Source organism: Carassius gibelio, chromosome B23 (assembly GCF_023724105.1).
Source record: "Carassius gibelio isolate Cgi1373 ecotype wild population from Czech Republic chromosome B23, carGib1.2-hapl.c, whole genome shotgun sequence".
NCBI lineage: Eukaryota > Metazoa > Chordata > Actinopteri > Cypriniformes > Cyprinidae > Carassius > Carassius gibelio.
In genome coordinates this window covers 5,441,851-5,466,184 of record NC_068418.1, presented here as the reverse complement: position 1 = coordinate 5,466,184, position 24,334 = coordinate 5,441,851, and the positions used below count along the sequence as shown (strand labels likewise).

The following is a 24,334-nucleotide window of genomic DNA, read 5'->3' as shown; positions in this document are numbered from 1 at the left end:
AACAAAGGAAAGAGAAACATCTCTTAGCCTCATCACTGCTGAGCAGAGCAGACTCCCACATCCAAGAACTGGCATATGACAAAAGGAGAGAAGGGCCACAACCCAAAACCTCACCTCCCTTCGCCACACAACCCTTTCCTGCCAACGAAAGAATACCTCCTGTCCAAGCAGACCTTGGAGCTGCACATGGGATGACCATCAAAGACCTCAGCAAGCTGTCTAAAACATCAGCAGGTTCAACCCGAACTCAAAAGAGGGCCACAAAATTCAGGCTTACCTGCAAGATATCGAATTTAATCTGGAAATGAAACCTCATTTGACCAACAGAGACAGATTATACATCCTTAGAGCCATGTCCAGTCACGAGGTACAAACTTTCTAGATCGACAGCCCAGTCATACAAAGTGTCTGTACATGGACTGTTGACTGCCTTGGAAACCAAACAAGGTCGACAAGAGACTTCACACGTTCACTACAACCCACTCGACAAGTCTACTTTGGTGCACACAACAAACCTGACCTTGAAGAGGATATAAACTTCAAAAGCCTCTTTCTAAGAAATCTGCACCCTGGAGTCAGCCACCATCTAGGCTTAATGGCCTGTCCGCGGTCCATGACCCTCCTACAGTTGCGTGACCTAACACAGAAGGCCTATAACAAACAGAAGATGGCATCAAATTAAGGTAACAAAACATCCACACTCTTGAAATCTGTCAATAAAGACTCAAGCTTTGCACTGGACGACACCCAAGAGCACAGAGAACCCGACACCCATGTCCATGACCGCTTTCAGCCCAACCGCTGGAAAAGTTCATGGGACAAGACACGCCTGTCCCCTCAGGTCTAGTAGGAAGGTTTGACAGGACCGACATACTGACAGCATTTCGTGGCAGTTGATGTGAAGACCAGTGGCCGGTTTTCCTTTGTACAGAGTTCCCCAAGCATCTGTCGAAACCACTTTTTTCCTGCAGACCATTACCAGGTCACCCTGTTCCATCCAATATTCTTTCAAGGGGTCAGGGCCATTACACAGGCCTGTTCTAGCAGGACAAGCAGGTGTCTGTGACGCCCTGCATGGTTTGGAACCCATGGATTCAGCCAGTACTGAAGGGGAAAAATATGAAGCAGGCCGAACTGTAGCACTGAAAAAGGTGTGACCATAAGGCCCAGCATCTATTGAAATACCTTAAGGGGGCAAGAAGCTCTGGCCTTGAAGGAAGCCGCAGGATTTTGCATGATCAGAGTGTGTTCTGTCGCAACCACCATTCTCATTTGGGTTGAGTTAAACAATGTTCCCAGGAACGATGCTCATTGAAGGCTTCTCCACATCTGTGGCTGCGAGAAGAGTTTATTGAATAATTGTATTTTGTTTTTCTCACAAATTCAACAAGTGTTTTTTTACCAAAGCAAATGGAAAACAATGCTTCACTACAACATTTCGAAATAAAACTTAGTCAAAAGATGCTTTGAGCTTGTGGCTGTGGAAGTAGTAGTGGAAGTAGAAAATGTATTTTTAATCCTTACAGTACAATAAATATTAGGTTATTATGACATTCAAGAACATGTAAAATTATTTTACATTTTATTATGTAAGGGAAACATGTAAATTTAGCTCAAAGAGGATCATTTAAGTGGTTGCTGTTGCACAGACAGGAATGTTGTTCTAGGAGATGGAGTTTATTTGACAGTTTGTTCTTGAGCACAAAATGGATGCTTCATCCACAGACGGTTCAAAATAATTGGGAGATCTTTGGCAAGGTGTAAGTGGAACTATCATTGCCCAATTTATAAATCCAAGACACGGACATGGACGCGTTGGCCCACAACTGGCCCAACCTCCTTCTCTATGCTTTCAGCAGGTAATCAGACACATCAGGGAATAAGAATGCAAGGTTCTCCCAGTGGCCCTGCTCTAGAGAAACCAGCATTGGTTTTCAGAGCTGTCGCAGCTGTTCATAGTATCCCTGTGGCCCATTCCACTGAGGTGGGATCTCCTCTCTCAGGCTCTGCATCTTCGGCCAATCGACGGGAGCCTGCAAGCCTTCCAGAGTGTGTTCTAAACACCATTTCTCAGACTAGAACTCTGTCTACAAGACACCTCTTTTCCCTTCAGTGGTCAGTATTCTCTTCCTGGTGCTTAGCCCACGGTCAAATGAATGGGAGACTTGCAGGCGCTTTCTGTGAGCCCTACCTGCCTGGAGTTCGGGCCTGGTGACTCTTACAGTAGGTCATTCTGAAACCGAGGCATGTTTATATACCTAAGGTGCTCTCTTGTCCGTTCAGGGCACAGGTAATTTCACTCTCTGCATTTCCACCCTCAGAAGAGGGCCAGGAGTTGAAATTTACTCTGCTCCATTTAGGCAGTTTGAACAGCTCTTTGTTTGCTTTTTTGGATGTGCTAAAGAGCATCCAGTCACAAAGCAGAGACTTTCTAAGGGGATAGTTGATGCTATTATGCTAGCCTACTCTCCCATGGGCTTGCAATGGCCCATTGGAATACGAGCCCATTGAACTAGAGGCGTCCCCTTTTCTTGGGCATGGTCTAGCGGCGTGTCTATTGTAGAAATTTGTGCGGTGGCCAGTTGGGCCTCGCTGTCCACATTTGCTAGTTTTCATAACCTGGACATCCCTGCCTTGCAGGATAGAATTCTTTCTGCATAACTGGCATGCAGCTGCTTATGCACTATCGCTATGAGCAGGAGTTTGGCTGTAACATGCTCATATCAGAGGATTTTTTCATGCACTTTTGGCCCTCATGAGTGCCCGGGCTTTGCAAGTCTTTTGGAACAATCATTCAGGCTGGGCTTGACCTCTATGAGCTTAGCCATTTCGCCTTGTGAGGTGTTTACTATTCTTGACCCTTTGTCCCCTGAGGTGCCTAGGGCAAGGTCACACATTTAGTCATTCCTTTGCCATAGCACGGCGTGATTGTACTGGTTACCATAGCAGACGCAGTACAAGTATCGATAGGGAATGTACTCGGTTACACACGTAACCTATATTCCCTGAGATATGGGAATGAGTACTGCAGAATCATACTATAGAGAGCAAGTATAATTACAGTTAATGTATTTTCCGGACTATAAGTAGCACTTTTTTTCATAGTTTGGCTGGTCCTGCGACTAATAGTCAGGTGTGACTCATCAAAATGAATCTGACATTGACCAAGAGAAATGAACCAAGAGAAAACATTACCATCTAGAGCCGTGAGAGGGCGCTCTATGCTGTTCAGTGCTCCTGTAGCCTACCACTGAACACACACAGCGCCCTCTCATGGCTGTAGACGGTAATGTTTTCTCTTGGTCCTAAATAAATGCGACTTATAGTCCAGAGCGACTTATATATGTATTTTTCCTCATCAATACGTATTTTTGGACTGATGCGACTTATACTCAGGTGCGACTTATGGTCTGAAAAATACGGTATACATCCTCTTGTCAACCACAACAACTCACCCTGAAGATGAAATACGTTCTTATCTAGCTCTCATCCATTTTCATGCAGTCAGATTATCCATCTTCTACATCACTGCTGTGTGTGTGGGGCTGCCGTGTCTGATTTGGGCTTTTTTGTTTTCTGCACCTTCAGGGAAAGACTAGAGGCTGGCTCTCAGCCTTTATCCTCCTCCTCCTCCTCCTCCTCCTCTGTGACCTTTTGCAGCTGCCCCTGAATCCTTATACATTGTCAGAACTTTTTTTTTTTTTACTTTTCCCCCTGGCCTTGACATAGACATTGTGGACAATGGACATTTTTATCTGAAGATCTGTAGCCTTCATCTGCAACATCTGGTGGTTCTGGGGTGGGTTCTGACACTGAAATACCCACATATCTCATCTTATATTTTCTCATCCCGTTACATCATAATCTCCATCACTGTATTTCTTTTTCCCTTAAGGCTGGTCACACACTGGCTGCGTGGCGTGAGCATGGCGTTTCTGCTGTGTGTCAGTTGCGGCTGCTTCTCGTTTTCTGTGTCTTTACACACCTGAACCTTGCCTGACGTAGCGCTGGCACGCTGCTGCTGTAGGTGACATGGAGGGAGGCCACCGACAGACCAGGATCTTGTCTTCATGACAACAATTTCTACTTTTTTTACACACCTACACCTTCATGTTAAGCATATAAATAAAGCCTACTGATAAAGGACACCGTCAACCGTATTGACGGCAAAATAGACTATGTTTGACAGGTGCAATATTTGAAAATCGATAATTATTTATTTTTTTCAAATTACATTTATATCTGAATTTATGTCAACCTATAAACTTTCAAACATCAAAATGTTATGAATTAATATGTATTTCAGACAGGAACCACTTTGGCAAGTTTACTTGAGCTTATTGAACACAATTTATCTTTGGTGGTATGGTTCCTTATGGGGGTTGCAAATGAGCAGCATGTGCCTGAGCTTGGTATGAGTGGTGGGAGAGTAGCGTTTCCTTGTTTCCTTCCTGCAAAAGAGAAAGAAAATGTTATAGAGATGTCCTTAATGCAGCCTATGGTAGGAGAGGGGTATTCTCCCCTCTAAAACGCGAGGGAGAGAATAGCAAGTCCCCTCTTATTTTAAGTAGCAGGTGCGTTCATCCTCTGCTGAAGGATGAACAGTAGTCCCCTGCAGCCATAGCAGCAAAGGGTGTTCTCATCAGCTGGTCCCTTTCTTCGGAGGGGGAGTTTGTCCCTCGCTTGAGGGATAACAGCGGCCCCCTCAGGTATCGCGGCAAGGGGTGATCTCCCAGCAGGAAGAAAACAGCAGCCCCTTTTCCTTTATATTTTTTTCTCATCTCCTTCTCATTCAAGTTCGCCTTCCCCATCTCCATTTAATTAGCAGGGGTGTTCACAGCCTATGCTGAAGGATGAACAACAGTCCCCTGCAGCTATAGCAGCAAAGGGTGTTCCCTCCAGCTGGAGATTCCCATCTCCTTCTCATTTTTTTTTTTTTTTTTTTTACATAGCAGCGAGGAATTTCTCACAAGCTGGAGAAAACAGCAGTTCCTTCCTCGTTCTTCTAATTCTCCATCTCCTTCTCCATTCCTTCTCATTAGCCTCCTCATTCTTCTCATCCTCCATCTCCTTCTCCATTTCATTCTTCTTATCCTCCTCCTCCTCATTCTTCTCCTCATCCTTCTTATCCTCCTCCTCATTCTCCATCTCCTTCTCTATATCCTTCTCAGCCTCTACCTCATTCTTATTATCCTCCTCATTCTTCTTATCTTCCTCCTCATTCTCCATTTCCTTCTCATCCTCCTCTTCATTCTTCATATCCTTCTCTATCTCTTTGTCATCCTCCTCCTCATTCTTCTCATCCTCCTCATTCTTCTCCTCCTCCTCCTCCTCATTCTCCTCTTTCCCTTGCAGTCAGTGTCTTATTTTATTATTATTAAATGTATGTAGTATGAAATATCCACTGGTTATAACTAGCGCTTTTTTATTTAGCTGTAGATCAGCTATAGACCATTACTCTGCATCAGAAGCCTGTCCAAAATCGGTTCATGAGGAGAAACAGACATGTCTATATCACATACTTATCACTATAAAGCAAATAAAATGCAGAATTGTCAAATATGCAGGCATTTCAGAACATTTTGTGAGCACATACTCCCCAGTGCATAATACGGTGCCATATTTTTCAAGAATAAAGTTAACATGATCAATTTTTTTTTTAATGCTAATACAGAGGGGTATCAATGCTTGATCGGTGTAGGATGATGATGTGACTCAATACAACAGCTGACTACATTAAAAGCTTTTACCGTTCTAACACAGATTTGTGGCCTTTATTGGAACTGAAATGTCATGTGGTGAGTCTGGCCAATCATGAACAGCTGTGTTTTCATCAGCGCTCCAGCTGTCACTCTGGAGAAACTGCAGGCTGAATCAGCCGGCTGCTCTCGAACGATCTCGCGATACTTGATGCCACACGTGACGGTCATGTGCATCGGCGCAGTCTTAGTCGGACAATATTCTACCCGGTATGCACTGCTTCAGTCAGATTGCGATTGTTTTGCACAGTGCTGGTGAGTCGAACATGCCTGATGGTTTCGGAGGATGGTTAGTCTTTGTCGCCCTCTGTTGTTCAGAGAAAGGTACACCTGGGTTCTTAAGCCCTTGAGTAAATCCAAGCATTTCCAAAGACATTTAATTTCCAGCACTTTAGACTGGGTAAATTACCACTTTTTTTTGCATAAATACTTTTAGTTTAGTACTTTTATTTTGAACTTATTAAATAAATTGGTTATACAGCTAAAACACCTTTAATAAACTATTATAATAATCTAAGTAATGACTTAATGATCACTTAAATGCAAATATATATTAAAACATTTGTTGAATCTGAGATCACATGAATTTGCCTTTTTTTTTTTTTTTTTTTTTTTTTTTTACATTTTCAGCAATATTAAAAATACCCACCCTTGTTCGAGAGTGGTGCTTGATGCAGCATTTTCTGAAAGACACACACACATAAAATACATTCATAACCAAAAATGTCTAAACTATCTATGAATACTAAAAACAGTGTATTTTAATATCCACTTAAAGTCAGTCACTACATTATCACTATTTATTATTTAGTTAATTATCAATGAACATGAAATGGTTGTTAAACAACCACACACAAGTTCATAATCCATCATTTATTCATGTTTTTTGCCACTTTCCCACTACAGCTTTGTGCAAAACAACACATTAATTATGCACAGACAGAATTTCTTCATTCACAATTTCATTAGAATGAATTATAAACTCTTTTTGTACCACATACTCCTATTCTTTTCCTCATTTAGCTTTGAAGATCTCCAATCATGGAGTTCTTTGCGAGTCCATCATAGTGCAGTAGAGTCCGGATATTGGGCTCGTCTGGGTCTGAGCCTGATGGACCCTGCCGCACCTCCTCATACCACTTATTAGTGAGGGTTTTCATCTGAATCCGCCCATGCAGCAGATCCTTAGAGAGGAAGAACGACAGATTTTTTTTTTTTTCTACATTTAACTGGACTAATCTGCAATCTTGTGTGAGTCTACGGGTGAAGAAAGGGTTCAGATACTTGGCCTCTTCCTCTGTCAGCTCCGACAAATGTGTTCAGATTCAATGGCATTACCCTGAGAGAACACAAATAGAAAGAGAGAGAGAAAGAGAGAAAGAGAGAGAGAGAGAGAGAGTCATGCATGTTTGCTCTGTTCCAAAACTTAGCTGCTATGCATCTTGATAAATAAGAGCTAGTGAATAAGAAGCCACTAATCTGAAATCTGCATATATTTATCCCTCTGGATTCATTATCTCCACTACATTGGGCAGATTTATTAGTATTAGTATTTATTAAATTACATCATTATATTATACATTTAAAATATTTAAAATAAAACAAAATAAACAAATGGCGTATACTGTTGATTTATTCAAAACCCTAAGCATTTACCCTTTCTTTCTTTCTGATTAATGATTCATGTTTTAGTGTTAATATCCAAAGAAGCACAATAGCTTTTATTCTGCAACTGCATAAGACTTATTCATGAAACATGTGCAGATTTCTGTGTAAATCTTTTTTTTTTTATCATGAAAGTGTTTATACTTTCAAAACATGAATACAAAAAAATGACAGCTGCTCTGAAACACTCAAACCATTTGTAGTTTTTCAAGAAAATTGATGATACTGAATTTTGACAATATTTGCCATAATCTTTGGTTTGTTTGCCCATATAAACAATGGAAACGTTGTGCTAACACTCACAGATGTTTTTATAAGAGTGATTAATAACTTTTCTAGTTATCTTATTGTTTTATTGTGATATGTTTATCAAAATAAACTGCTAAAAAATGCAGACCCCACTGGTATTTAATAATTATACTGTAGGACTTCATAAATCATTACAAAACACTGCATCAAATCTTATTGATCTGCAATTACATATGCAAGCATTGCACCACTATGGAAAACAGAAAGTCTCTAGCTTTACTTCTCCATTTTCAACTCTTTCCCATGAGTGGCACATCTCGCACAAAGACTGCATTAACACTTGGAATTGTTGATGCAGATCGGATCATCAGTCAAATAGAACACAACATGTTTACACTTGACTACATCATCTTACTATTCTATCTGGATAACCGATCGGATCTGTCTTTCCCTGACCTGCTCTGATCGTGGTTGTATCTCTCTATTAGTGATATTGGATCTTAGTGCTGTGTTCGACACTATTGACCACACCATTCTTTTGCATAGACTAGAACACTTTGTTGGCATTAATGTAAGTGCATTAGCATGGTTTAAATCATACTTATATGTCCGCCATAAATTCGTAGCAGTGAATGTAGAGGTATCATATCGATCACAGGTATGGAGTACCTCAAGGCTCAGTACTAGGGCCATTACTCTTCAAGCTTTACGTGTTAACCTTCGGTGATATCATCAGGAAACATGGTGTTAGCTTTCACTGTTATGCTGATAATGCTCAGCTCTATATTTCTTCGCAGCCCAGCAAAACATACAAATTTGAAAAATTAATGGAATGCATAGTCCATATAAAAAAACTGGATGACGAGTAATTTCTTACTGCTAAATTCTGAAAAAAACAGAGATGTTAATTATAGGACCTAAACTCTGCATGTAATAACCTAGAATGCTGTCTAAGGCTTGATGGCTAATCTGTCAATTCTTTGTCATCAGTTAGGAACTTAGGTGTTCTTTTTGATAGCAATCTTTACTTAGAAAGCCACTTTTCTAGCATTTGTAAAACTGCATTTTTCCATCTCAAAAATACATCTAAATTATGGCCTATGCTCTCAATGTCAAATGCAGAAATGTTAATCCATGCATTTATGACCTCAAGGTTAGATTATTGTAATGCTTTATTGGGTGGTTGTTCTGCACGCTTGGTAAACAAACTCCACTTAGTCCAAAATGCAGCAGCAAGAGTTCTTACTACAACCAGGAAGTATGAACATATTTGCCCTGTTCTGTCAACACTGAACTGGCTCCCTTTCAAACATTGTATAGATTTTAAAATCTTGCTTATTACTTATAAAGCCCTGAATGGTTTAGCACCTCAGTATTTGAATGAGCTCTTGTTACATTATAATCCTCTACATCCGCTGTGTTCTCAAAATTATGTGATAATACCTAGAATATCAAAATCAACTGCGGGCGGCAGGTCCTTTTCCTATTTGGCACCTAAACTCTGGAATATCCTATCTAACATTTTTCGGGAGGAAGACACACTCTTGCAGTTTAAATCTAGATTTAAAGGGGGGGGTGAAATGCTCGTTTTCACTCAATATCCTGTCAATCTTGAGTACCTATAGAGTAGTACTGCATCCTTCATAACTCCAAAAAGTCTTTAGTTTTATTATATTCATAAGAGAAAGATAGTCTGTACCGATTTTCCCCAGAAAAACACGACCGGCTGGAGGCGTGACGTGTGGGCGGAGCTAAAGAATCACAAGCGCCAGTAGGCTTTTGCGTTGAGAGCATTTGGAAGTTGTGACATTACCGTGAGGAAAAAAAAAAACATCATCCAAAACAAACCATGGCTAACATTCAGATTCAGCCATTTATTTATGATCCAGAATCAGATCCTGAGGCTGAAACTGAACGAGAGCAGCAGCAGCAACAACGACTCACTCCGAGCGGGGCTCGAACCCGGGTCTCCGGCATGGGAGGCGGACGCACTAACAAGGAGGCAGAGATATTTTAAGCAGTTTTACTCACCGCCTGCGGTTCCAACACACGATCGTGACCCTTTTTCGTTGGGATTGCATCATCCTTAAGAAATAAATGATACGCAAATCCATCGTCAAACTGGGCCTTGTTTGTAAAACTAGCATCTTCGATCTTTGGTAATCTGTGCAGGGTTGTCTTGCCCTGGCAACCAAAAACACACTTCTTTTGTGACTTTTCGCGACGCTTTCGCTCTGATCAGTGAATGAATGTCTGTGCTCAGCCTCTCAGTGCTCTGCTATACAGGAGCGCGCGCTCTTCCGGCAGACATGCCCTTAGGACCCATATAAGGAAATTCCGCTCCATCTAACGTCACACAGAGCCATACTCGAAAAAAACTTTCCGAAACTTGTGACAAACCAGAAGGAGTATTTTGGGAACAAAAATACTCCTTCAAACGTACAACTTAATTTTTGAAACTTTGAACATGTTTAGCATGGGAATCCAACACTTTAACAGTGTAAAAAACTCAGTATGCATGAAATAGCATTTCACCCCCCCTTTAAGACCCATCTCTTTAACCTGGCTTACACATAACACACTAATATGCTTCTAATATCCAAATTCGTTAAAGGATTTTTAGGCTGCATTAATTAGGGAACCGGGAACACTTCCCATAACACCTTGCTACATCATTAGAAGAATGGCATCTACGCTAATATTAGTCTGTTTCTCTCTTATTCCAAAGAGCCACCAGATCCAGTCTGTATCCAGATCAGAGGGTCATTGCAGTCACCCGGCTCCAGTACGTATCCAGACCAGATGGTGGATCAGCACCTAGAAAGGACCTCTACAGCCCTGAAAGAAGGCAGAGACCAGGACATCTAGAGCCCCAGATACAGATCCCCTCTAAACACCTTGTCTCAGATGACCACCAGGACAAGACCACAGGAAACAGATGATTCTTCTGCACAATCTGACTTTGCAGCAACCTGGAATTGAACTGCTGGTTTCTTCTGGTCAGAGGAGAACTGGCCCCCCAACTGTGCCTGGTTTCTCCCAAGATGTTTTCTCCATTCTGTCACCAATGGAGTTTTGGTTCCTTGCTGCTGTCGCCTCTGGCTTGCTTAGTTAGGGTCACTTCATTTACAGTGATATTGTTGACCTGATTGCAAATGATTGCACAGATGCTATTTAAACTGAACTGAGATGACGTCACTGAATTCAATCATGAACTGCCTTTAACTGTTATTTTGCATTATTGACACACTGTTTTCCTAATTAATGTTGTTCAGTTGCTTTGACGCAATATTTTTTGTTTAAAGCGCTATATAAAAAAAGGTGACTTGACTTGACTTTAAACATGTCTTTTCAGTGTGCATACAGGTCGCATGTTAATGCCAAGTGTAAAAACAGACAAAGTCAAACAGACTTTTCATCCCGCCAAAGCCTGTCGGTAGTTTAGCTAGTCTAGCCTGTTCCTGCTGGTTCACACTTGACAAACTGTAAATGAGCGAACATTCACACCAAAAATATGAAATGTTTTACATGCAAAAAAAAAAAGACAGATCTCTCACCATTTTCTCAGTTTTGCTCAAGTTTATATATTTTTTGTTCTTGTGCCGTGATTGGCTCTCCTCAATGTCCATGATGCGGATGAGGGGCATGGTCCCACCCCCCAGTAGCAGGATGGTGAAGAGCACGATGACTATGGTGGTGGTGCCGATCAGCTGCCGCTTCTCTTTGGGCTCCAGACCCAGATGAAGACTGAGGGCATACGGGATCACCCCCCGAAACCTGAACATCAGCACAGAGGACGTGTGCTTAGATTCAACTATACAGGCAGTTTCATTACGCTTTATGACACATATACACATATGGAATATACACATATCTAAATAAACAAATGACATATTATCATAAAAAACTGACAAACCACTAAAACTCAAATGTAATTTAAAATGGGGAAGGAATAGTAACTAGTTGCTGCAATCTGAAATATACTCTGAAATAATAATAAAAAAAAAAACTTAAAGGGGTCATGAACTGAGAAATCGAAATTCCTTTGATCTTTTGACATTATAGTTCATTGTACTATAAAAACATCCTGTTAGTTTCAGATCTCAAAGTTTCTCGTCACTGCATCACTGTATAGCCCCACCCACAAATTCCACATCACTGCCCGTTAAGCACCACCCACCGATTCTACAATGCTGCCTGTTTAGCCCCGCCCACCAATTCTACAGCTCTGCCTGTTTAGCCCCGCCCACCAATTTTACATTAATGCCTGTCTAGCCCTGCCCACCGATTCTGACAATGGATCACGCCATATAAACAAAACCATATCTGCATTTGTGATCGGAGAAACTACAAACAACACTCCTCCATAAAATGTGCTGCACACATCTTAATATTTGGGTTTAACGGTTCTGGGTCAACTACAACAACTTAACCACTGATTTCTAGTTGTGAGCTCTTTTGGAAGTGAAGAGGAAGACGTAGAGAAGTGGGGCGTGTTTAAACGAAGCAGTGTAGGAGGACGTGGACGAGTCTTAACTTTATAAAGAATATCTATTTGGGTTTGAGACTTTAGTCTTTTCAACTTCAAGGATATTATCTATTCACGAACAGCTTGCAATACTCCAAAGAGAAAGGAAAACTTTAAATTGCATCATATGACCCCTTTAGTGAAGTTCTAGACCGCATCAGTAAGAACTTAGTCTTTTGTTCACTTCATTTAACCATAAATACATTTACAAACAAGGCACAGCTGAATGCAGGATTTTCAAAAATATTGAAACTAAAAGACCTGTGTCCTTTAGTTCTGAATATATTGGATCTGACAGTAAGTATGAGTAACGTCTTGGGAACGGAGACGTTACGAATGGGATCTCGCCCAATCACCTTCGAGTGGTACAAAACGAGCCAATGGTACACAAAGTACCTTGGTCTGCGGAATTTGCATCACGAGTTCCGCCCCGCAGAGCAGGTATATAAGGAGCAACGCGAGCAACTCGCATTCAAGTCTTCGCTGAGGAGCCGAGCCAGTGACCCAGCCGTTCTGCGGAACAGCGATGTGGCAAGGGGACATAACTTTCAGTTCCCTTTCAGTCGGTCACGTTCGACGTTACGAATGGGGTCCCTTACAAAACGCCACATGGCTGTCTTCCAGTGACCCGTGTGAGTGATAGCACCCTGTCGTGAGGCCAGCACGAGTGAGGGCCTATAGCTCACACAGAATACACCGGGTAGCATATTCCAGCTGGACATATGCTAGCAGGCTGCCTGCCCGTGGGAGGACTTACAGAAGGCAGGTATCTACCAAGGTGGTGATACATAAGAACTCTGAGGTACCCAGCCCGCAGGGTGGAAGTTTCAACGACAGAGCTGGCAAGGGGCTTGCCAAGGGAAAGACACATGCTGCGGAGAGACTTATTGTGGACATACACACGTGGGATTACCCAGAGGCACCTAGTCCCACACATGGCTGGCCAAGGGGCATGTACGCAAGTGTTGGACATCAACAGTGCTGGAGGAACCCAGGGTTCTGACTGAGGAACTCACCTGAGGGGAATAGCGCACGCATCCAGTCCGCGAATTGGAATGGCGCAGCAAGCGGATTGACACTGAGCAGGTCCTTACTGGCCCGAAGGGGCGAGTACCCAGGAGGACAGGGGCTCTACACGGAGATTATAAAATCTCGCGAATGTGTTAGGTGTCGCCCAGCCCACAGCTCTACAGATGTCTACTAGTGAGGCGCCAGCGCCCAGGAGGAAGCTACGCTCCTAGTTGAGTGAGCTCTCACCCCTAGGGGGCATGGCAGGTCTTGAGCCTGATAGGCCAGGACAATAGCATCCACTATCCAGTGGGATAACCTCTACTTGGAGACAGCCTTTCCCTTCTGCTGGCCTCCATAACAGACAAAGAGCTGGTCTGAGGTCCTAAGGCACCGAGTTTTGTCCACGTAGGTGCGGAGCATAGTGGGTCTGCCTCCTCCAGGGGCAGCGCTTGCAAGTTCACCACCTGATCCCTAAAAGGAGTGGTGGGAACTTTGGGCACGTACCCAGGCCGGGGTCTCAAGATAACGTCATAGTTAACCGGCCCGAATTCCAGGCACGCTTTGTCAACTGAAAATGCCTGCAGGTCCCTGACCCTCTTCACCGGAGCCAAAGCCGTCAGGAGCGCAGTTTTCAAAGATAAAAACTTTAGCTCTACTGAGAGCAAGGGTTTGAAGGGAGCTCTCTGCAGTGCTGATAGAACCACTGCGGGGTCCCAAGAGGGGACTTGGTGAGGGCGAGGCGGATTGAGCCTCCTTGCTCCTCTCAGGAACCTGATGATCAGATCGTGCCTCCCAAGAGACTTACCTTCAACAGGGTCATGGTGAGCCGAAATGGCAGCCACATAGACCTTGAGGCTGGAAGGAGACAGCCTTCGTTTCAACCCCTCCTGAAGAAAGGAAAGCACTGACCCAATCGGGCATTTCCAGGGGTCCTCACGCCGTGAAGAACACCAAGTGACAAAGAGGTTCCACTTCAGAGCATAAGCATGTCTGGTGGACATGGCTCTAGCCGGACCTGGTTCCCCGAACTTGCCTTGCGTCACATTGCGCCGGGTGTATGATAAGGCCCTTAGTCTTTATTGTGTTAGTAGATGTGAGCAGTGGTTGATGTTTGTGTTGTTTTGGTATTTCAGTACAGCGGAGGGCTTTGCAGGCTCAGATGTCTCTACAGGCTGGGAAACCTTCATGCAAGCGTTTGGCTACTTCCTGAAGATGTTCTTTGGGTCGGCAGCTTTGGGCACACTCACTGGTCTCATCTCTGCCATTGTATCCTAATGTTTTTTTGTGTTTTACTGTATTTTGGTTGGTAGGTAATGGGTTAATTTACCATTTATTAATTTGGAAACATTAATACATTTATCTATTAATGGCTTTTATTAATTCGCTTTATGAGTGCATATATCATTAATAAATTGTTAATTTATCATTAATAATTGTTAATTATACTTCATCATACTTTAAAGTTATATATATATATATATATATATATATATATATATATATATATATATATATATATATATATATATATAAATTAACACTCACCAAGCGCCGAATGCGAGTAAATATCAGCATGTAACAGTGTCAGTGGTCAGTGTCACGGGTATTCAAGTCAAGTCACCTTTATTTATATAGCGCTTTAAACAAAATACATTGCGTCAAAGCAACTGAACAACATTCAGTAGGAAAACAGTGTGTCAATGATGCAAAATGATAGTTAAAGACAGTTCATCATTGAATTCAGTGATGTTCAGTTTAAATAGTGTCTATGTATTTATTTGCAATTAAGTCAACGATATCGCTGTAGATGAAGTGACCCCAACTAAGCAAGCCAGAGGAGACAGCGACAAGGAACCGAAACTCCATCGGTGACAGAATGGAGAAAAAACCCTTGGGAGAAATCAGGCTCAGTTGGGGGTGGGGGGGGGACGGGGTAGTTCTCCTCTGACCAGACGAAACCAGTAGTTCAATTCCAGGCTGCAGCAAAGTCAGATTGGGCAGAGGACAGAGGTACAACTTTTACGAATTATAACAATACAATAAAGTGAAACAGCAACAGCAAGTTTTTAAAGAGATTCACTTTTTCTGACATAAGTGAATAAAACAAAATGTTTATAAGACAAGATAATGTGATTGGTTAGCTGTTCTGTCATACGCGACGAGAGTGAATTAAATAATAGGAAACAAATGGACTGATAAAATCAGAGCAGTGATGGCCAGCTTGTCCCTAGACACAGTTTTAATAACATTTACCTGAGAAGATACTGCTGCTTCATTTCTGAAGATTAACTATTTCCTTCTTTACACTTCATAACCTGAGAATGCATCAACACATACCTGAGGTTACACCCCCTAAACGGTGCAGTGAAGTATAGTTGAAAGGTTGCGCATTCGGCTGTATTCGGAGCCGCTTTAGACAGCGCACCAGTAGCGCTTCAACGCATGAAAACAATTATATCAAATACGCGGTTTTGGTGGGTAACCTTGTAAACGTTGTCTTAAATGCGTTATACAGGCTTAAATAACCATAAAGAGTTGGGAGTAAATTGGATATGTGTCCAATATGTGGACTGTTCTATACACTGACTAACTTTTGTAGCTTGAATAAAGCTTCATATGCCTATTTTATGCATATATCAAATCATTATGTGAAGATTGTTTTAAAATCATTTAAATTAAATGTTGTATAAATATATATATTTAAAATAAATATATTTCAGAGCCTACTAAATGTTTAAAATAATGGCTTTCACTTATACTGTAATGTTGAATGGATATAATTAATAGGTAAAATTGAGGGTAAATGCATCAGCAGGACAAATTACAGCAGAGACACAAAACAGTAATATTTATAAAATGATACTGGACACTCACTGTAAGAAGTACTGCAAACAGAGTGATACAATGACAAACTATATAGATGAGCAACTAGTTTCCTTTTTTAGAAAAAAATATATTTTTATTTTTAAATGCATAGAATGCAATGGATACATCAAAAATAATCATTGAATTATTATCCATTGTTTCTCTGTCTGTACTTGTACTGTGAACAATGACAATAAAGTTTAAAGATGAATTAAGTGCATTTAAGTCCCATTCGGTTGGGGTTTTAAATAAAGCATTTTCTGAGATGCATATTAAGCATTAAACATCAAACATTAATTTATCTTTTAATTATTGAAAATTAAGCAAACTTTTTGGTAAGCAAAGAGGATTTAATATTAAAAATTAAACATGGAATGCATTTTGTGTGATTAAACCTTAAAAAAAATAATGTTTGATTTTTTTTTAGTAGTAGGCTATGTACATTCTGCAGAACAATAGTAATACATCTCTGGCAAATACTTGTCTAAAACAGGACTTTTATTTTGACGGGTTGACGTACTTTTACAGCTCTGTGTATCGGTCAAATGCTCATGAAGTGAATGACAGAGCAGTTCTGGAGATGTTGTTCATGTGTTCACGTTCTTATTTAGTGAGACCGCAGATGCTGAAATTACCGTGAGCGTCACGCGCACTTTAGTGTCTGTAATAAAGGAAGACGCACTTCTGCTCCCATTAACAGAGACACGCAGAACATGCAGGATTCATATTTAAACAGACTGTTCCGGCTTAATATTTACAGATATTAGTCCATATCGTGATTTGATGTAAGTGCAATGACCTATTTTTTGTTAATTCATTCAAAATTTGGCGTTAAACTGTAAATTCTGTTTTTATGACTGGATTCTGCAATTCCATCCGTGTTTTCTGCATCGCGGAAATCATAGGGCCCTAGTTGTGGTATAGTTACCAGCTTTATCTTGCAATGGACAAACGCCACGACGTTTGCCTGCGCCCTCAAATCAAAACACTGCTGACTCCTTGCAGTGTGCGATTTCTGTTCTGCGTCTTCTTTATCCCGTAAAAAAAAAAAAAAACATGTTTACAGTAACCATATTCCTTTCGTTCAAAAAAAAAAGTTGCACTGACTGTTCGTTACAAGCAGCATTTGCCGTCAGGCAGGTAGCTAACATAAACATATTTTTGACAGCGTAAGTTACCTGCTGCAAAATTACACCATTTGTACAAGACTGAAAAGTAGAGTTATTTTATCCAGTGTAATTTATCACTTACCAGTATCTTGTTTTTTTCTTATCCTCTTCTTCCTTTCTCTTCTTTCTATTCTGGCTTCCTAAAGCATCATTCCGCTTCATGACTGCCGAGGAGGTTTTGTATTTTGCCGGTATCAGAGATCACGTGGTTGGCTGGCTGCTGTCAGCGACTACTGAGAGGGGCCCCCTTGAGGGGGATCGCGATAACAGTGTCATTACACGTTACTACATTGACGATCAAAGGGGCGCTCACACAGTGTCGTTGCATTTTATCCTTAACCAGTCGTTGTCTTGGGGCCCCAGGCCAGCTTGGGGCCCCAAGCAATTGCTTGGTTTGCCTGCCTTGTTGCAACAGGCCTGGATAGATATTATACGAATGTTTATTTTAAGAACTCAGATTTCTACTGAGGTCCAGTGAGACTATATTTCTGAATGAGAGTATGCAGGCTCTGAAACACTTTGACCTGAGGAAGACGCCATCTCTGGAGTTTGGGATGATCGCTGATGGCATCAAACTCTCTGGTGAGTTTAAAAACAGATCCTGCTAAGTTGAGACGTGTTTTTTTCTATTTTATTAGTGAAATATTGTTGTGATTTCAGCATCAAAATTCATTAGAATTGAATTTCTTTCTTTCTGTAGGTATCATGGCCATTCTGTTCTCAGGTATTGTCATGTCTCATTACACTCATCATAACTTATCGCCAGTCACTCAGATTCTCATGCAGCAGACTCTTCGAACCATGGCCTTCATGTGTGGTGAGTGCCTCACAAACCTGCTGCTACAGAAGGATCTGCAGTTAAAGGGGGGGGGGGATGCTATTTCATGCATACTGAGTTTTTTACACTTTTAAAGAGTTGGATTCCCATGCTAAACATGGACAAAGTTTCAAACATTAAGTTGTACGTTTGAAGGAGTATTTCTGTTCCAAAAATACTCCTTCCGGTTTGTCACAAGTTTCGGAAAGTTTTTTTCGAGTATGGCTCTGTGTGACGTTAGATGGAGCGGAATTTCCTTATATGGGTCTTGAGGGCACGTTTGCCGGAACAGCACGCGCTCCCGTATAGCAGAGCAGAGAGAGGCTGTGCACAGACAATCACTGATCAGAGCGAGAGCGTCGCGAAATGTCACTAAAGGAGTGTGTTTTCGGTTGCCAGGGCAGGACAACCCTGCACAGATTACCAAAGAAAAAACAGCATTAAGGGACCAGTGGATGGAGTTTATTTTTACAGAGCATCAACGGAGTTGTGCAAGTGTTTGTGTTTGTTCCCTGCATTTCTAAAATGCTTGTTTTACAAACAAAGCCCAGTTTGACGACGGATTTGTGTATTGTTTATTTCTTAAGGATGATGCAATCCCAACGAAAAAGGGTCACAATTGTGTTTGGATTCCACAGAAACGTGTGTGTTTGCATTCCTGGGGTTGTCTATCTTCAGTTTCCCTCATAAGTTCGAGCTGTCTTTTGTCATCTGGTGTATAGTACGTGTTGCCAAAGTGCTTGTTTTCACCTGTCTGTCTCGTTCCAGAGCATAATGGCTCTTTCTGCTATTTAATATCTCATGAAACATGATTGCTTGCTTTTTGGAATTGTATCTGATGTCACTTATAATAACAAAGACAAGTTGAGGTTTATAATGTGTATCAGTTTTAAATCAAAATTCCAAACTTAGTCGTTTGGGTTTTCCTGTGACAGGTTCTGGTTCTCATTGGTCGGGCAATAAATATCTCCCCCCTCTCATTTCTGCTCAACTTCTTCAGAGATCATAAAATCACCCCCAAAATGATGTTCATCATGTGGTTCAGTGGTAAGAAACCCCAAAAGACGATTCATTTTAATTTCCATATGGTTTGAATGATTAAAGTAAGTTTGTCTTATTCTGTTTTAATTTTTTCGATTTTAATTGTCCTCATTTGTAAGTCGCTTTGGATGAGCATGACTGCTAAATGTAAATGTAAACTTCAGTAACCACTTCTATTTTCACTTTTTATGTTTTAAACATTTATATTTCTTTATCCAACATCATCTTGACATATCATTTAAGCACAATTTACTTGCTAGTTCTTAATTACATTTTATTCAACAATATCTTAAAGGGGTCATGAACTGCCTCTGTTTTTATTTTGTACTGTTTTATTTTGTAATAGTCCACTGCTATGATTGGCTTATAGTTGTGTTTGACATTGTGCATTACTCATAGATGGACGCTGCTGTGATTTATAATGCATAAATACTCAGAACATATCAAATGATCTGTAATGACAGACAAAACAGTTATAAAAACAGTTCCCTTTCAGTCGGTCACGTTCGACGTTATGAATGGGATCTCGCCTGAGAGCCCAATCACCTTTGAGTGGGACAAAACAAGCCAATGGTACACAAAGTACCTTGGTCTGCGGAATTTGCCTCGCGAGCTCCGCCCCGCAGAGCGGGTATATAAGGAGCAACGTGAGCAACTCGCATTAAAGCTTTCGCTTCGGAGCCGAGCAAATCGCTTGCTGCAATCACCGGAGTGTTTACAAGCAAGAGCTGGTGTTGGTGTGACGGTCCGATTCAGCGGTTCGTCTGGGTTTCCTGCGACAGCTCCCACATTCCCCTGAGCGCTTCCAACACCCCTAAAAGAGCAATTTCTCTCACAAAAGAGTTACGGGCCGATTTGCGTCTTTTTAAAGATGTAATTTCACCCGTGTGTTTCTGGGTGCGGTCAATATATCGCTCCTCGTGACGGTCACGATCGCTGTGTCACGTGTCTGGGCTTCCAGCACGCTGAGACTGCATTCGTGGATGGCTCATGTTCTCTTTGCGGGGACATGACCATCTCAACGTTGAGATCGAGACTCGATTACCTTAAAAGGTATAGAGTCCCCTCTGCCACACCCCGTTCTAGCTCTTTTTCTCATAAGAGGGCTACTTTGGCTGGTAGCCAGGGTGATCTGAGGGTTACTGTGTGGGCTTCCCCGACGAGCGAACCTCCACGGGCCACACCCCCCTCACATACGCCACAGCCGGTTGAGTTCCCGGATGAGTTTGCTGAACCCTCTCAGGCTCCTGACATCTCATTCGGGGCTCGGGAAGAGGACCCTATGTCAATCGCCTCATCACAAGGTGGGCTTGAGTCCTCGGGAGATGAGGGCAGCATTGTCCGAGTCCGATCCCGAGCTGACGGCCGTGCTTTCCCGGGCAGCGGAGAGCATCGGGCTTGAGTGGAATCCTCCACCCTGTCCCAAGCGCTCGAGGCTGGATTATTGGTTCCTGGGGGCTGCTCATGCGGATCGCCAGCAACCCCCTCTGGTTCCTTTCTTCCCGGAAATGCACCAGGAAGTAACTAGTTCATGGAAGGCACCTTTAACTGCCCGAAACCGTTCTGGTTCTTCCTCCACCTTCACTGCCCTCGACGGCGGGGCGGCCAAGGGGTATGCTGGGATTCCCCCGGTGGAGCGTTCTGTTGTGATGCAACTGTGTCCACAGAGTGCCTCCGCTTGGCGTGGTGGTCCCAAGCTGCCCTCCAAGGCCTGTAAGTCCTCGTCCACGCTTGTGGCCAAGGCTTACAGAGCTGCGGGCCAGGCCGCTTCTACCCTGCATGCCATGGCCTCACTTCAGGTTTATCAGGCCAAGCTGCTCTAAGACACATCCTGCCCCGGCGGCCCACTGCTGCTTCCACCCCGCCACCAGCACAACTGCCTCAGCCTGCTCGTCGCCGAGGGCACCCCCTTGCGGCCTCCTCCACTCCCGCTCGGCCACAGCAGCAGCCTTCACCCCGGCCACAGCGAGGAGATGGCCGCAGAAGGGCGGCGCAACCTGTCTCTGCCCCTAAACCTGCCAAATGCCAGGCCAAGTGGCGTTCCTGAGACGGGTGACCCGGAGTTGGAGACATCAGCTCATCAGGAGATGGTAGCAGGACCACTCCATCCCCCGGAGGAGGGCCGGGGGAGAATCCTTTGTTCTCGTTTTATTTTTGTTCCGCCACTGGCCCTGCGGCCGGTGGTACCCAAACCTTCACTAAAAGAGCTGTTTCCTCCACCTCTGGGTCCCAAGAGGCCACGAACGACAGTTGGCGACGTGCTTCCTCGCCGCTCTCGTTCTCCTCTCCCCTTGCCAGTTTTCATGCAAAGACGGCTCAAGAACGCTTCACCTTCTCATGCCCTCTTTGCTACTTGGAGTCAGCCGAGTGACCGCACTCCGCCCCCGCTAAGGGACACTATGCCTCCCATGCCGGGGCTGTCTGCTCCACCACGCTGCCCCACTGTGGGTACGCCTGTAGCCCCCTTGACCCAGGCTCGGCTACGCGATTCAGTTCGCCCGGTGTCCCCCCAGGTTTCGGGGTGTCCACGTGACGATGGTGGGCAAAGATGCCCCTGTCATGCGTGCGGAGGTCGCGACACTGCTGGCAAAGGGCGCGATAGAGCCGGTCCCTCCAGCCGACATGAAGTCCGGCTTTTACAGCCTTTACTTCATAGTACCCAAGAAGACAGGTGGGTTACGGCCAATCCTGGACCTGCGTGCCTTGAACCGAGCTCTGCACAGACTCCCGTTCAAGATGCTAACGCCCAAGCGCATTTTCGAATGCATTCGTCTGATGGATTGGTTTGCAGCGATCGACCTGAAGGACGTGTACTTTCATGTCTCCATTCTTCCTCGACACAGACCGTTTCTTTGGTTTGCTTTCGAGGGGCAGGCATATCAGTACAAGGTTTCCCATTCGGGTTGGCCCTGTCTCCCTGCGTCTTTACGAAGATCGCGGAGGGAGCCCTGGCTCCTCTCAGGGAACAAGGTGTCCATATCCTCAACTACCTCCACGACTGGCTGATCCTAGCTCACTCTCGAAAGCGGTTGTGCGAGCACAGGGATCTGGTGCTCAGACACCTCGCCCGACTGGGTCTTCAGGTCAACTGAGAAAAGAGCAAGCTCTCCCCTGTGCAGAGGATCTCTTTTCTCGGTATGGAAATAGACTCGGTCGCCATGTTCACGCAGCTTACGAACGAGCGCGCGCAGTCACTGCTGAATTGCCTGAAACAATTCGAGGGCAAGAGAGCGGTATCACTGAAACTGTTTCAGAGGCTCTTGGGGCATATGGCGTCTGCGGCGGCGGTCATACCGCTCGAGCTACTCCATATGAGACCGCTTCAGCACTGGCTTCACGACTGAGTCCCGAGATGGGCATGGCAACAGGGCACGCTCCGAGTGACCATCACTCCGGCCTGCCGCCGTTACTTCACCCCGTGGTTGGACCTCTCGTTTCTACGGGCCGCCGGCGTGCCCCTAGAACCGGTGTCCAGACATGTTGTTGTATCAACAGATGCCTCTGCCACGGGCTGGGGTGCCATGTGCAACGGGCATGCTGCGTCAGGCTCCTGGACAGGACCCCGACTTCAGTGGCATGTCAATTGCAGTGGCATGCCACAGCAGCAGCCTTCCCCCCGGCCACAGCGAGGAGATGGCCGCAGAAGGGCGGCGCAACCTGTCTCTGCCCCTAAACCTGCCAAACGCCAGGCCACGCGGCGTTCCTGGGACGGGTGACCCGGAGTTGGAGACATCAGCTCATCAGGAGATGGTAGCAGGACCACTCCAGACATGTTGTTGTATCAACAGATGCCTCTGCCACGGGCTGGGGTGCCATGTGCAACGGGCATGCTGCGTCAGGCTCCTGGACAGGACCCCGACTTCAGTGGCATGTCAATTGCCTCAAGTTGCTAGCAGTACGTCTTGCTCTGCACCGCTTCAGGGCCCTGATGAAGGACAAGCACGTTCTGGTCCGTACGGACAACACTGCGACCGTAGAGTACATCAACCGTCAGGGTGGTCTACGCTCCCGCCGCATGTCGCAACTTGCTCGCCATCTCCTCCTGTGGAGTCAAAGCATCTGAGGTCGCTTCGTGCCATTCACATTCCGGGCAGGCTCAATCGTGCAGCCGACGAGCTCTCACGGCAGCAGTCTCACCCCGGGGAATGGAGACTCCACCCCCAGTTGGTTCAGCTGATTTGGGAACACTTCGGAGACACTCAGGTAGACCTGTTTGCCTCTCCAGAAAATTCCCACTGCCAGTTATTTTACTCCCTGACCGAGGGCACCCTCGGCACAGACGCCCTTGCACACAGCTGGCCGCTGGGCCTGCGCAAGTATGCGTTTCCCCCAGTGAGCCTTCTTGCACAGACGTTGTGCAAGATCAGGGAGGACGAGGAGCAGGTCCTCATGGTTGTGCCTTTGTGGCCCGGCCGGACCTGGTTCCCCGAACTTGTACTCCTCGCGACAGCCCCTCTCTGGCCAATTCCTCTGAGGAAGGACCTTCTTTCTCAGAGATGGGGCACCCTCTGGCACCCACGTCCCGATCTGTGGAACCTACATGTGTGGATTCTGGACAGGTCACGGAAGGTTTAGGTACCTAAACCTTCCGTGTGTGTTTACTAGTTTCAGGTGTGTTTACTAGTTTACTAGTTTCAGTCCTGCGCCGTTCGCATTTTCCCGTCCAGCACCACGTCGTCTAATGATTAAATGCATCTGTGCCCATTTTTGCGGCCATGGGCGTGCTGGTCTAAAAAAGAGGTGTGTTCAGGTCTATTTGATTGCACACGAACAGCTCCTTTTCATCTCGTAGACGAGTTCTGTCTTTGCGCTTGCCAAATTCTGCCATGTAAATAGCAAATCCGTCATGGCACGAGCGCAACTGGCTCTTAAAGGGAATGGAAGATGAGAATTTGATTGGTTTATTGCATGTTACACCCAAAAAACACCCATTACTCTTTAAGAGAATAGGGACAATCCGTTAAGACCATGCGCCTGGGTGCGCCAACCGTTTTTCCGTCGTTAAAATAGCAAATGTGGATTTGGACATGCCCTGACTGCACCTGTGCCGTGCACTTTACACTTTGTGTTTAGAACGTTCAAATAGGGCCCTGAAAATGAAAGCAGAATATGACTGAATTGTTCCACATTTAAGTCAGGGCCTGCAACATGCACATCCAGACAATATTTACAATTATAATTTTGTAAATAGTTTAAAACATAAACCAGAAAGTCGTTTTGTAAAATTATT

General features: G+C 44.1%; 1 protein-coding gene across 12 annotated transcripts in view; it reads right to left on the bottom strand.

Moving 5' to 3' along the window:
- Nucleotides 1-6,617: 6,617 nt before the first annotated feature.
- The window catches only part of LOC128011186 (sodium/hydrogen exchanger 8), a 65,015-nt gene continuing 47,298 nt past the window's right edge, over nt 6,618-24,334 (bottom strand). For 5 of the 12 annotated variants that reach the window (XR_008182493.1, XR_008182491.1, XR_008182499.1 and 2 more), the window contains 2 exons: nt 11,231-11,450; nt 6,618-7,098 (listed from right to left, as the gene is read on the bottom strand). Coding sequence is in view for 3 of the 12 variants with exons in the window: in XM_052593338.1 (XP_052449298.1) it covers nt 7,060-7,098 (39 nt within the window). In the remaining 9 variants the exon portion in view is untranslated. The remainder of the gene's footprint in view (nt 7,099-11,230; nt 11,451-24,334) is intronic. The other 7 variants (XR_008182495.1, XR_008182497.1, XM_052593338.1 and 4 more) reach the window with 3 other exon arrangements.